The sequence below is a fragment of the Triturus cristatus genome, chromosome 5_1, assembly GCF_964204655.1.
Source record: "Triturus cristatus chromosome 5_1, aTriCri1.1, whole genome shotgun sequence".
In the NCBI taxonomy this organism is placed as follows: domain Eukaryota; kingdom Metazoa; phylum Chordata; class Amphibia; order Caudata; family Salamandridae; genus Triturus; species Triturus cristatus.
The window spans coordinates 274,170,204-274,183,499 of NC_140587.1; the positions used below are offsets into that span (position 1 = coordinate 274,170,204).

Here is a 13,296-nt window from a genome sequence, read left to right on the forward strand (position 1 = left end):
TTCACCAGAGGTTACCAGAGAGGAGGTTACAGAGGCATCAATAACAAGGGCAGAGGCAAGACTAACAACACCCGCTCTGCCTCCACCCCTACCCAATGACATCCGCTTCCCCCGGACCATTCCACTCCGGTCGGGGAAAGACTACAACAGTTCCTTCCTGTCTGGACCAACATCACCACAGACAGGTGGGTGTGACAAATAGTTCAATCGGGTTACTGTCTCGAACTTACCTCTACCCCCCAAACATACCATCCAAACCGCGCCCAATGTCACAAGAACATCTATCACTGCTAAAGCAGGAGGTAATCTCCCTCCTACAAAAAAATGCAATAGAACTGGTTCCCCTGCTCCAACAAAACACAGTAGTTTACTCTCTGTATTTTCTCATACCAAAGAAAGACGTCTCTCTGAGACCTATTTTACACCTCAGACCCCTAAACCTATACATACACTCGGACCATTTCCACATGGTCACACTTCAGCAGGTCCTTCCCCTTCTTTTACAGGGCAACTTACTTGCTACCCTAGACCTCAAGGAGGCCTACTTCCACATTCCCATTCACGCAGCTCACAGGAAATATCTCAGGTTCGTAGTGGACGGGCAGCACTATCAATTCAAAGTACTCCCGTTCGGAGTCACAACAGCACCAAGGGTATTCGCCAAGTACCTAACGGTAGTAGCAGCCCACTTAAGAAGACAACACATTTATGTCTTCCCATATCTTGACGACTGGCTCAAAAAAGCCAGCTCATACAACCAGTGTGTACATCACACTCATGCAACTATCCAACTACTCCACGACCTAGGGTTCACAGTAAGCCACCCCAAGTCTCAACTACAACCCTCCCACATACAACAGTACCTAGGTGCCACAATAGACACCTCAAAAGCGCTAGCCTATCCCACTCCAGCCAGAATAGCAAGCATTCTGGCTCTCTTCCCCAAATTCCAACCTCCACACTCTCTTCCAGCTCGAGTGTTCATGCAACTCATAGGGATGATGACCTCTTGCATATTTATAATGCCTCACGCAAGACACCAGATGCGTCTGCTACAGGAGTGCTTAGCAAGCCAATGGAACCAGGCTCCAGGTCAGCTAACAGATCTGGTGTTGGTAGACGGTCACACTCATCGCTCTCTGCAGTGGTGGAACACCAAAAACCTTTCCAAAGGGCGACCGTTCCTAGAGCCAGTTCCTCAAATTGTCATGACAGCGGACGCATCGCTCTCCAGCTGGGGAGCTCACTTATTACATCACACCTTGCAGGGCAGGTGGGAACCTCAACAAAAGTTACTCCACATCAACCACCTGGAGTTACTAGCCATATTCCTAGCCTTAAAAGCATTCCAAAAGCAAATATCAGGCAAAGCTGTCTTAGTCCGCACTGACAACTTGACAGCCATGTACTACATACAGAAACAAGGCGGGACTCCCTCTCTGCAGCTCTCTCACCTAGCACAGAGCATGTGGAGATGAGCTATACCTCAGAATATTTTTCTCCTAGCCCAACATGTCCCGGGAGTCCAAAACACCATAGCCGATCTGTTAAGTCGTCAAACACAACAAATCCACGAGTGGGAACTTCATCCGCAAGTTCTAAAGCCGTTCTTTCAAATGTGGGGCAACCACAAATAGACCTCTTCGCCACCCACAAACGCCAAATGCCCAAGCTTCGCTGCCAGATATCCACACCCATTGTCCAAAGGCAATGCGATATGGATGAATTGGTCAGGCAGATTTGCGTACGCTTTTCCGCCTCTCCCACTCATTCCACTGGTGGTGCGCAAACTACAGCAACACTCACTGACTCTCATGCTAGTTGCTCCAACTTGGGCCAGACAACCGTGGTACACCACATTACTGGAACTGTCCGTAGTGCCACACCAAAAATGACACCTCTCACCACGCCTCTTAACCCAGAACGTTGGAGAGATCAGACACCCGGACCCAGCTCAGCTCAACCTTGCGATATGGCTCCTGAGGTCTTAGAGTTTGGTTACCTTAATCTTCCCCCTGACTGTATGAACGTCATTAGAGAAGCTAAACGTCCCACCACTAGAGCCTGCTATAAAGCTAAGTGGAAGCGATTTGTGATATATTGTCATAACACCATCAATCCCCTAGATGTGTCTATCCAACACATCATAGGGTACCTTCTACACCTCCAATGTGAAACTTAGCCTATACGTCTATTAGACTGCACCTTGCTGCCATAGCTGCATACCTACAAAATAGACAACACATCACTTTTCAGAGTACCTGCCATCAAAGCCTTTATGGAAAGCCTTAAAAGGATAATTCCTCCCAGAGTACCACCCTCACCTGTGTGGAATGTAAACATCGTTCTCACAAGACTAATGGGCCCTCCTTTTGAACCTCTACATAAATGTGAGTTACAATTCTTAACATGGAAAGTAGCTTTTCTACTAGCCATTACTTCTCTTAGGAGAGTTAGTGAGCTACAAGCACTAACTATCCAGGAAACTTTTCGGCAAATACATCATAATAAGGTTGTTCTACGAACTAACCCTAAATTCCTTCCAAAAGTAATTTCTCCCTTCCACCTCAATCAGTCTGTGGAGTTGCCCATATTTTTCTTGCAACCACAGACAGTCGCAGAAAGAGCCGTTAATACTTTAGATGTTAAAAGAGCATTGCTTTATTACATCGAGAGAACACAACCTTTCGTAAGACCAAACAACTTTTTGTGTCTTTCTCACCACCACACAAAGGCAACCCCATATCAAAGTCTGGGATAGCTAGATGAATCGTTAAATGCATACAAATTTGCTAACACAAAGCAAAACGTACTTTATCTGTTCCTCCGAAAGCCCACTCTACACGAAGGATAGGGGCTTCTATGGCATTTTTATGGAACATTCTCTTAGATGACATCTGCAGGGCAGCTACATGGTCTACACCGCACACATTCACAAAACACTATTGTGTGGATGTGCAAACAAAACCAGCTATTGCGGGCCAGGCTGTTCTTAAAACACTATTTCAAACTACTGCAGCAGATACTGGTGGTAGCCGCTAAAAATGGGTACTGTATTACAATCTATGCTAAGTGTGTGATCTGCAGCTCATATGCCTCGAACGGCAAATGCTACTTACCAGTATGCATTTGTTCTTGGCATGTAGAGCTGCAGATCCACACACGCCCACCCGCCTCCCCGGCTACCTTTATCTGTTCCAGTACCATCTTATTTAGATACAGCATACATGGGCATCTTTCCTGTTTCTTACAAAGCTCCATCATTTCCCTGCTAGCGAAAAACAATCTGAGGATGGAGCTGATGCCCATGCGCACTATGATCCAAAGGAGGAGTCACCTATCTCGTGACTTCCAAAGACTGTCCAGGACAATAACAAGTGCAAACATCCGGGCCCAACCCCAGATGGCGATCTATGCTAAGTGTGTACATATGCAGCTCTCGGGTGAGGTACTGTGAGCTAGTCAGATTTGGGCCTACTGTTCTGACCTGGTAGAGAGACTCAGTCATTACATTCTGACGTCCTGTCATCCTAAGGCACAGTTCTCCTTTCCCAGCAGATTCCTTGCAACATGGCACTATCAATGATGGTCTGGTACTTATTCAGCGGGTCTCCTGAGTAGTACTTGTGCTTGCTCATAGCACCCTCACACCTACCACCAGAGACGTCCGCGGTGTTGGGGATATATCCTCCACAGTATTTTAGGAAGCACCTTATTTTTTCTGTTGGTTGTTTAAACTTGAACCTCTAAAAGGATTACCCTTATTTGTGTTTGCACTTTGTTTCCATTACTGTTTTTATAATGGCACAGACTGTACCAATTGCTGACAGTTGCATATCAGATCTGCAGTCCGCACATATACATTAGCATGGCCTTGGCAGTGCAGGCGGTGACTTTATCTTGGTGGTTGAAGCCCACAATGCCTATCGTTTAGAAGGCTTCTATTCTTGGGTCAATTTTCCAGCTGTGGATGTTAATGCACAAACATTTCAAGAATACACTAATGCTTCACCTTCGCAACAATACAGAGCATCTCAGCTCTTAGAAATTCCACCTTCACAGTGGAAACATGATACACATTCTTGTTCCTACATCCATGGATCCCCTTAGTAAGGAAGGAGCCAGTGTTAGCTGGTTATACTCAATTACCTAATTACAGGGTCTCAATGTTAATGAGCTACAGTAATTATACACTGGTCTAGTTAGACTATACCGACGCTTAACTCAGTATGTATCGCGCACCTTGATGGCTGTCCTAGCAAGGGCAGGCCTAGCTGGGCAACCGCAGTTGTCTGCAGTATCAACAATAAATTCTGTAATTCTACATACAATTATGGGTAATATTCCCATAAATCATGAGGAGATTCATTTTTGGATCGCCTAAAGAATGTATCAAATTGAAGCTGTGTTTCTCCCCTATGGGACCACTAGACAATCATAGAATATGGACTATCTACTTACCCTATGTGATGGTTCCTGTAATAGGTGACTGTGCCACTTGAGGCTCAGTCTTTGCTGTAGTCTATACCATAACACATTGTACTCCGTCTATGTCAGTCTTGCTGGAGGTGTTAAAACAAATGCAGAACGTACACAGGCCAGCTGCTGCCCTGGATTTCGGGATCGAATTATTGGGAAACTTTACCATAATCTCCTCAATGATTCTGTCTTAACATTAAAGGCGAAGAAACATCTTTGGCTATATTCCAGTGGCTCGCGCAGGTTGCACCACTCAGCCAGGAACGTGAGCTACCAATAATTATTTCTAAAGTATTTACTTGTATAGATCACAATAATTTGGGAACCAGACCAAGTAAACCGCAACTTGTCAAACCTAGTTCAGTCAAAGATACTGCTAAACAAAACCCAGAGTTTGTTAAAAAATGATGGGTCAAGCCCAAACCTAAAGGAAAGTCTCAAGGTGGTTCTCCACCACCGGAGTCCTCTGATAGATGCTATAATTTGTGTGATCGCACACAGTTAAAAGTACCTAATAGGTGTTAGCTTTCTGATACTAGTCCTTCTTGTTCCTTCCAGGACTCATCGAAAAACAATATGAGAGAGGAGGGCTAACAGTAAGAGTATGTGAAACCAAAGATAGAGAAACAACGCTCAACTGACGTGAAGATTAAGAAATAGGTGAAACCTCCTCAATTTAAGCCCTAATTTCAGAAAAAGAAAGTTGCGGCTATAACATCAAAATATGCCACAAACACTGAGAACTCTCCTCCTGGACAGAAGGTGGGCGGTGACTCTCCTCAACAGCGGGGCAGAAGTAACCATAGTGCACCGGAATCTCCAGACAGATTATATGATTTTAATTTACAAATTGAGGGTGACATACAGTGCACCATTCTGGTAATATTCTGGGAAAATGTAACCACAAAATCAAAACAAAAGAGGACAGGGTGCAGTGCATTTTCAAGAATTTCAAAATGTTTCCATGCATTGATGCATTATTCGACTTGATGTTACATTTGATCAAAACAAGTAGATATTTTATTAAATTCCACACCCCTGTATAAGAATCTGCCTTACAGGCAAGATTTCCTATAAAAATTCAGGGACCATATCCTAAGACCATTCTTCCATCATTGAGCTTGGCTCCTGAATTCTTATGGACACTAAGCTCTTCCGCAAGATTGCATTGACATTTTGAAGGAAGCTAGACATCCATCTACCAGAACGTCGTATGTTTTTCAAATGAAATGAGTTTTGCATCTTGTACATCCAGAAGAATATCAACCCAACCAAATGCCAAGTGGAAGCGGCTGTTCTTGTTTATTTTCTGAAAGCTGGGCTGCAGGTTTCTCCATGAAGGTACACCTTGCAGGTAATTACCACTTATAGAAAAAATCCTAACCAGACCTCTTATTTCCATAATCCTTATTGTAAGAGACTTTTTAGATGAAATTAGGAAGGTCTTTCCTCTCTTAACAAGACCATCTCTCTGATGGGAACTTCATTAGGTATTTTTGAAATTAATGTGGCCTATTTGCAACGAGTTTATAAGGCTACTATACAATATCTTATGTAAACAAGATTCATTGGTAGCCATCCGCACGTAAATATAGTGCCATTTAGGCTGTATGTTGTTAGGAACCATACACAGTGTTCCACAAAGATAAAGTGGTAATGAGTACTCACCCATGTTAATCAGATCATTTATCTACCAAGGTTCTTTCAGAATCCCTCTTCTCCAGCAGATCAGGCTTTACATTGTTTGAGATTTTAAGAGGATTTAAAAATGTTACTGGTGAAGGGTCTGAAAATATAACTAACCCTTATTAATCAGAAAGGAACTGGTCATAGCTCTCATAGCTCATATATTTGAAGGGTAACCAAATTGTGTGACACGCAGGGTTAAGTAGTAAGTTGTTCAGTAGTTTGGTTACCTTTTAGGCTGTAACCTTTTAATGTATGCTGCCCTTCTTTTCTCTCATCCTTCATTTAAAGAAAAATTGTGAATGATTTTTTCTTGTCATTTTTGGATAATTGCGAATGTTTGTTTTTAAAAATTAGCTTCATTGTTAAAAAACTAAAAAATAGAAATCAGTGAAACCTGGCAATATACCATGTTGAAGTCTGCCAAAAATGCTTTGTATTTGTGTGCTTTATAGAATGGTAACATTTCTGTGTGTGTTTATGTATTTATTAAAAAGTACTCCATGATCTCTGTTATGAGCTTGACAGTTGAGTGCTTATAACTACAATTATGATTTTCCTGGAGGGGGAACTATGATTTCAGGTAAGCAACGATTGCTTATCAACATTGTTAGGTGTGGTGAGTGGCAGCATGACCCTCACAAGGCGGCACCTCTTGTGAGCCATGATACCCTCAAACTCGAGAATAAATTGCATATTACCCTCTGCGTATCTTCATATATGCTATATGCACTGAAGAAACACACAGTTAAAGTTGTGTGTGGTTCAGCTAACACAAAAATGTCAAACGTCCTTACATTTGCCAATTATGGGGCTCACTTATTTCTGGGGACTGGAGCTCTACAATGCCTGCTCTCTGCTGGTTTGAGAATAGGAAACAGCACAGATTTAGCTTCAGTGTAATTTCCAATAGGAATAGAAGGACAACCAAAAATTTGCAAATCAAGCAATGGCTAGTACTCTATTTCTTCCTCTTCTATCAGATTTTTATTTTTGGCCCTGGCTTTGCGTTCCTCGACTTTTGTGTTTTTTCCCCAACAGCTTTTTCTGAATTTTCTGCCATTTTCTCTGTTTTCCTATGATGTTTTAGCTCTCCTCAGGCTGAAATTGGGTCTTCGGCAGATGTCCTTTATAAGGAGGGTAAAAAGTCTAATAAGGTAAGCATAATGCCTTCTTTTCAAGGTGCAAACTTTGGAGATGTGTTGCAGCAGGCTCAAGACCAGGGAGGGAATGCACATTTAAGCAGGAGAGGGAGACATGGGACACATTTTCCTCATGATGCAGTGCCTCCAGTAAGGTGAGGAAGTCAAGTTACATGCCAGCTCTGATACTGCCTCTTCAACTTCCCGTGCTCCATAATCCTGACACAAGTTTTGCAGACACAGAAATCTCCAGATACAGATGATAATATGGAATCTAGAATTTAAGAGAACTGCCATTCCAGCCTCTTTAAAGACAGGAGACCTTACAAGAGGTATAGTTTAGGCACACCAGTGACCTCTATCCATCATAAAATATGTATAACATTGTGCATAAGAAATGAAAAGATCATTTTCGATCCTTTCAAAATCGAAAGCAAATCTCAACACAAAGGCAACATCAAGCAGGGGTAATGCGGATATTAAGAATAAACCTCTCTGACTTTTTGCTTTATGAGTTTGAAAAATAGGACACAATTCATGTTTTTGGAGAGATAAAAGCCAAAAGATAACTAATGCAATGTGAATTCCTGTACATCTCTTTTGCAACATACAGTAGCATACATCTTTATTTTTTTAATTAAACATTATGGTTTTAGCCACCCTGGATGAGCCCCCAGTTCCTCATCTTAACAACATTCCAATTGTTTGATCCAAACACATTCAAGAAAATCTGTAGCACTCTGAACTACCCTTTGAGAAAGGACAGCAACAGCTTGCAGCATCAGGGACAGCAGCAAGCTCCTTAGAAGCGTGTTTTTAAAAGGAAGCTCCTCTAGGCAAATAGTATACAAGAGCCTTCCTTGGCTTGTTGTATGTCTCCTCCCTCCAAACAGACTCAGTCTTTCAGCCATAACCAATTGGTATTGTGGTGGAGGGGGTATTGCCGAACGTTTCCCCTTGAAGCAGAGAATAACAACGGTTGGATGCTTAGTATTGTAAAGAGTGGATCCAAAATTCTGTTTCTTTTCTTTTCACTCCCTCTCATGCCACCAAAAGTGTCCATGCACATTCCCTCAGACTCTCTGCAACTTATTTGGCCGAAGACTGCAGTGGTTCCAAAACCTCTGAAGAACATAGTGATTTATTACTGTTTTTTACTAGACAAAAAAAGGCCAAATCTAAATTATTCGCCTGATTTTTGCCAACAAATGGGTGAAGAAATCAATTCCTCAAAGTAAGTTCTGCAGAAGATGCAGTATCACTGTGGTATTCAGGAGAAAGATGATCATCTATCCGTTTGAAGACTCAGTGGGAAAAGTCTCTTCTCTCTTAGGCTTATGACATCCTTCACCTTCCTGGTGGCCAATGCCATGTTTCACAAGTGTCCTCTTTGGCTGTGTCCTAGGGACAAGTGGTCTCAGAAAATGGTAGACTGGGAAGGAGAAATTCAAATAACCCTTGTTCAGGAAACCACCCCAGTTTAGTCAGTTGTAGCGAACGGCACAGGAGAAGGACTGAAACAAACATTAGGGAAGCTCTTTTGCCAAAAGAGAAACTGTAGCACTTGAATACTCTGAAGCTGATAACAGTGCAACTTAATCTAAAGTCTTTCCTCCTAGTGGTATCTGACCCTTCTAACTAGAATGTCAGGTAATTTCGGCCGTCCAAGCCTGCAATTTCCAAACCTGACCGCTGCATCCTGTGAATCTGCAGTACAGCCTACCAGATGCCTGCATGAATATCCTCAGAAAGTTCAAAGCAACATTCTACTTGTTCTTCATAAGCCTTTACCTGTGGGAGATTCTGCATCTGGTGCCTGCAGAAGAAAATGGACCCCAGAACTAGCCAAAAGTAGACAATACTACCTTATCTTCTTTTTGTAACAACATTTTACCTTCTATTCTCTTCTATTAAAGTGCATGCTGTCACTGCTTACAATTAAATCCCTTCTCTGGCACACTTTTCACCGTTTTAGTCATTAAAAATTGCTTCTAGGGCATTAGTCCGTTTTGCTTTTATAACAATGAAAAGGCCTCTCGTACCTGGGAACTAAATGCTGATAGTCTCCTTTTGAAACTGCGCACAAATCCGAGTTCCAGCATCTGACATGGAAAGTAGCTTTACTTGTTGCCATAACTGCAGCATGGAGGGCGAGTGAGGTTTAGGCTCTCTGCTGAATGGAAGAACCTTCAATATTATTCCACCACATTTAGATATTCTTGTATGTTCATTCATATTCTCTCAAAAGTAATTTATAACGTCCATGTTAATCAGACGTTCTTCCTGACAACAGGCTTTCCTGCATCTTCTCACGCAGAAAAATCCATGAATACACTATATTTGAAAGGGACCTCTGAAGTACTATATTGAAAATTAAAGGAGATTGAGCAGCTTTTTATTAATGATTATTTGGTTTGCACAGAAATACTTTGCGTAAACCAGTCCATAGCTAGAGTGTTAATCTCCTGCATTACTACATGTTATGAAAAATTGAACAGGGCCTCAAGAGGCAGGCCTGGTGCCATTACATACAGGGGTACATCAGCTACTGTTGTGCTCTTGAAAAATGGCCTGTTTCCTGACATTTGATTAGCACATTACTGGAACCTGGTTCATAACTTCGATAGCATAACTGTCTTGACTCCATGAATATACTGTAGTGGGGCAGGCGTCAACATATACATCCTTACTCTTCTGTGGTTTTGAACTTCTCTCGGGCAGTGTTTACTTCAGTTTGATACTCTATTCTGTGTTGGTCGATATCAGAGAGAATCCCATGACAGAGAAGGAAGAAGCTACTTACTGTAATCCTAGTTATGCGTCATTGGTATTATCCCTGAATCCATAATCAACACACCCACTTCCCCATGTACCCAAACAATGGATGATTGGCATAAAGGTGTCTTTTCTTTCCACTGTATTGTCTTTAAAAGGGAACTGGCTCACTCAGAACACAGCCGGATAGGAAGGTTTCAACCTGTGCCCTGTCAGTTGTACTGTATGTGTAGGACTGAGAGTGGTTGTAATGCCTATCCAGAGCCTGCATTTTCTTTTATATTGTGCTTTAGAACTTGGATTAAGACATTGGCGAGTTCAACCAAATGTTCTGTAATTCTGATGTGGCTATATGGATGTAATTTGTAACCCCCCAAAAAGTTTAAATATATTGCCTCTTAACAGGTTTTCTTGGTGGATATTTTTTAAAACAAGAAAGTACATTAAAAGGAGATACCAGGCATCTGTTCTGAGTTAGGCCGTTTATAGGCATCACAAACCATACCCATGTTAGAAAAAATCATTATAGTTTACGTTTCCTTGTTCTATTTTAATAATGTTTAGATTATTTTCGATTTCTGGTTTCTTTAATAATTATTTAAAAAGATGACATAACGCAGCTTTAACTATATACAGTTTAAAAAAAATGTTCTCTTTTTTACATTTTGTAACTTGGTCTTCTCAATGCACCAGTATGACTGGTGCACCTTTGGTATGCAACATTATGCATATACATGCAATCGAATTCCCCTTTAACCCTCTGGCAGCATTCTGCCTACACTAGCTAAGCGCAGATTGCAATTTTTTTTTAATCAGTATGCCCTCCTAGTGGCGTAGTTACCATATTGTTAGCCTCTCAGCTGCTTGTGGGCATATTCGTAGTTCCTTGTAGGTAATGCCCAAGCAGACTAAGGTCCTGTTTACGAGTTTGGCGGATGGGGTACTCCATCACAAATGTGATGGATATCCCGACCGCCGTACTGCAAGTTCCATAGGATATAATGGAATTGTAATAAGGCGATGGGATATCCGTCACATTTGTAATGGAGTAACCCTGTCCACCAAACTCGTAATCAGGCCCTAAATCTGATCACAGTACAATTGATTGTGTTGGTGTCTGCACATGCCTCAAAGTATCAGCTTTCGGTACATTATTATTTTCTTCTTGGATGCTTTAAGAATCTGTAAAAAACAAAAAAACGGATCTATATGTTTAAACTTTCGTGGTCACTCACGTCCTACAAACAGAGGTATTAGTATTATATTTGAGCAGCTAACATTTCATCATAACAGTATTTATTCTGCCTGTGTCTCATCATCACACCCCTGGAAATGACTATGCAACTCTCTGTAGTTAAATAATAATTGGAATACTTGCAGGGTACTTACTTTTAGGAGTAGTGCCGGTGGAAAGGTGAGACATTGCCTCTTTCTACCATACCTCTGCCGTATTTGGGACGGTATTTGGTCACAGTATTGTGGCGCGAGAGGCTCCAGTGTCGCTGCTCTGCTTGTCTGCTAGTACCAAAATACTGACAGCTCTTGGACACCAGAAAGTCGGTCCCAAGCATGGGATACCAGATGATTCCTCAAGGAAGGCATTAGGATGTTGATGGTACGTCATGTGATCTTACTGCCTTAGTGTTTCATTTTCAGAAATTGTGTGACCCCTATAGTGGATATGGGGCCTGATATATTATTTTTCCATTTGCACAAAGTGGTCAAAGATTGTGCATTGATTTTCTTCCGAATGGGCTAGGATTTTTTGAACCAACCTATTTTCAAATAGTTCGGTTCTCAAAAAATGAATCGGTGTTGCAGAATAACCCGTCTACTTAGTATTCATTAGGCAGGTTGCAATTGGTGACTCCATGCAATTGAACACAATCACTGGTATGGTGGCCTGTTGGGGTCAGAAGGCCACCATATTTAGTTTTAAATAAAGCAAAAAAAAATGTTTTAATGCAGCCTGTTTTCCTTTAAGGAAATGGGTTGCATTTAAAAAAAGAGTTTTGATTTTTTTTAAAAAGTTTCACTGAGTCTTAATAGTGGTCCCATGGGCCACTCTCTGCTCTGGCTGAAACGTTTTTCAGCATTCACAGTGGGGAAGGGGTGCAAATGTGCCCCCTTTCCCCTGGCGAACCAGTTACCACCCCAACTTCTAAGTGAATAGTGGTTTTCAACCAGAATTGCAGTTGCAAGCCATAGATAAATCAGAGGACGAATCGCAATTTGGAAGAGATGCTCACAATATGTGCCTTCCAAATAACGATTCATAATCCATTCCAGAATCCATTTATCGATTCAGAATCAGTGAATGTGTTTAGTGGCAAACCCTCTGATTTAGCGGATTGTAGGGTTTACAAGCATTAACGTTCTGTACTAAAGGACGTAGCTTCTGGTCCATTCTCTTGGACTGTGCAGTGTTACTTAATCTTGTTGGCTGTCCATTTCCTGATGCCTTTGCTCTATGTTGAGTTCATGATTTGTGAGAATACTTTTTAACATAGTTAATGAACTGGCTTAGCTGTTTTAAAATATGATAGTAAAATATTTGTTAATAAATATATTAGTGTGCTTAAGAGTGCTTGACATGGTGTCTCGAAGAGTAACATTAATTACAAAATTAATTTCGGAGTGCTTTACTTTAATTTGCTCATCTATTTACACCATAGATGGATCTCCGTATTAACGAACAGCAAAGAGGAAGCATTAAACATGGCATTCAGAGGGGACCAAAGTACAGGCGAAAGCAGTCTGGAAGATCTTACAAAGGCCATTATTGATGACATCCAGCGATTACCTGGAAATGATGTCTGCTGCGATTGTGGATCATTAGGTATTTATTTCAATGTATTTGGCCTAAGTAGTATGTTTCCCTCACTATAATACCTACCCATTGTATTACTGGTATCCATAAGTGATGATGTTTTAGAGCTTAAAAAAATGATCTAAATGCGTGAGCCAACATTTCAACACCATCTTTTTACAGAAAAGTGCAAACATATGCAGTCTATTAACTCTCTTGCACTAAAAGCTGAGCCACATCACCTTTGTAGCAGACAACAAGCAACCAGCGCATTATATCATACATTCAGTCGTTCATAATTTTTTTGGTTGCTTTTCAACAAACATTTTCATTATTTAATTCATTTACTCTTTTGCCTTTCAGAAAAGCAGTGTATTTTAGATATAGCTGTCCTTCAATTCTTTG

General features: G+C 41.4%; 1 protein-coding gene across 4 annotated transcripts in view; it reads left to right on the forward strand.

Annotated features, from left to right (window-relative positions):
• ASAP1 (ArfGAP with SH3 domain, ankyrin repeat and PH domain 1) overlaps positions 1-13,296 on the forward strand; it is a 1,875,051-nt gene that overhangs the window by 976,144 nt on the left and 885,611 nt on the right. For all 4 annotated transcript variants that reach the window (XM_085604920.1, XM_085604922.1, XM_085604921.1 and 1 more), the window contains one exon: positions 12,758-12,921. In XM_085604920.1, the coding sequence (XP_085461046.1) occupies positions 12,758-12,921 (164 nt within the window). The remainder of the gene's footprint in view (positions 1-12,757; positions 12,922-13,296) is intronic.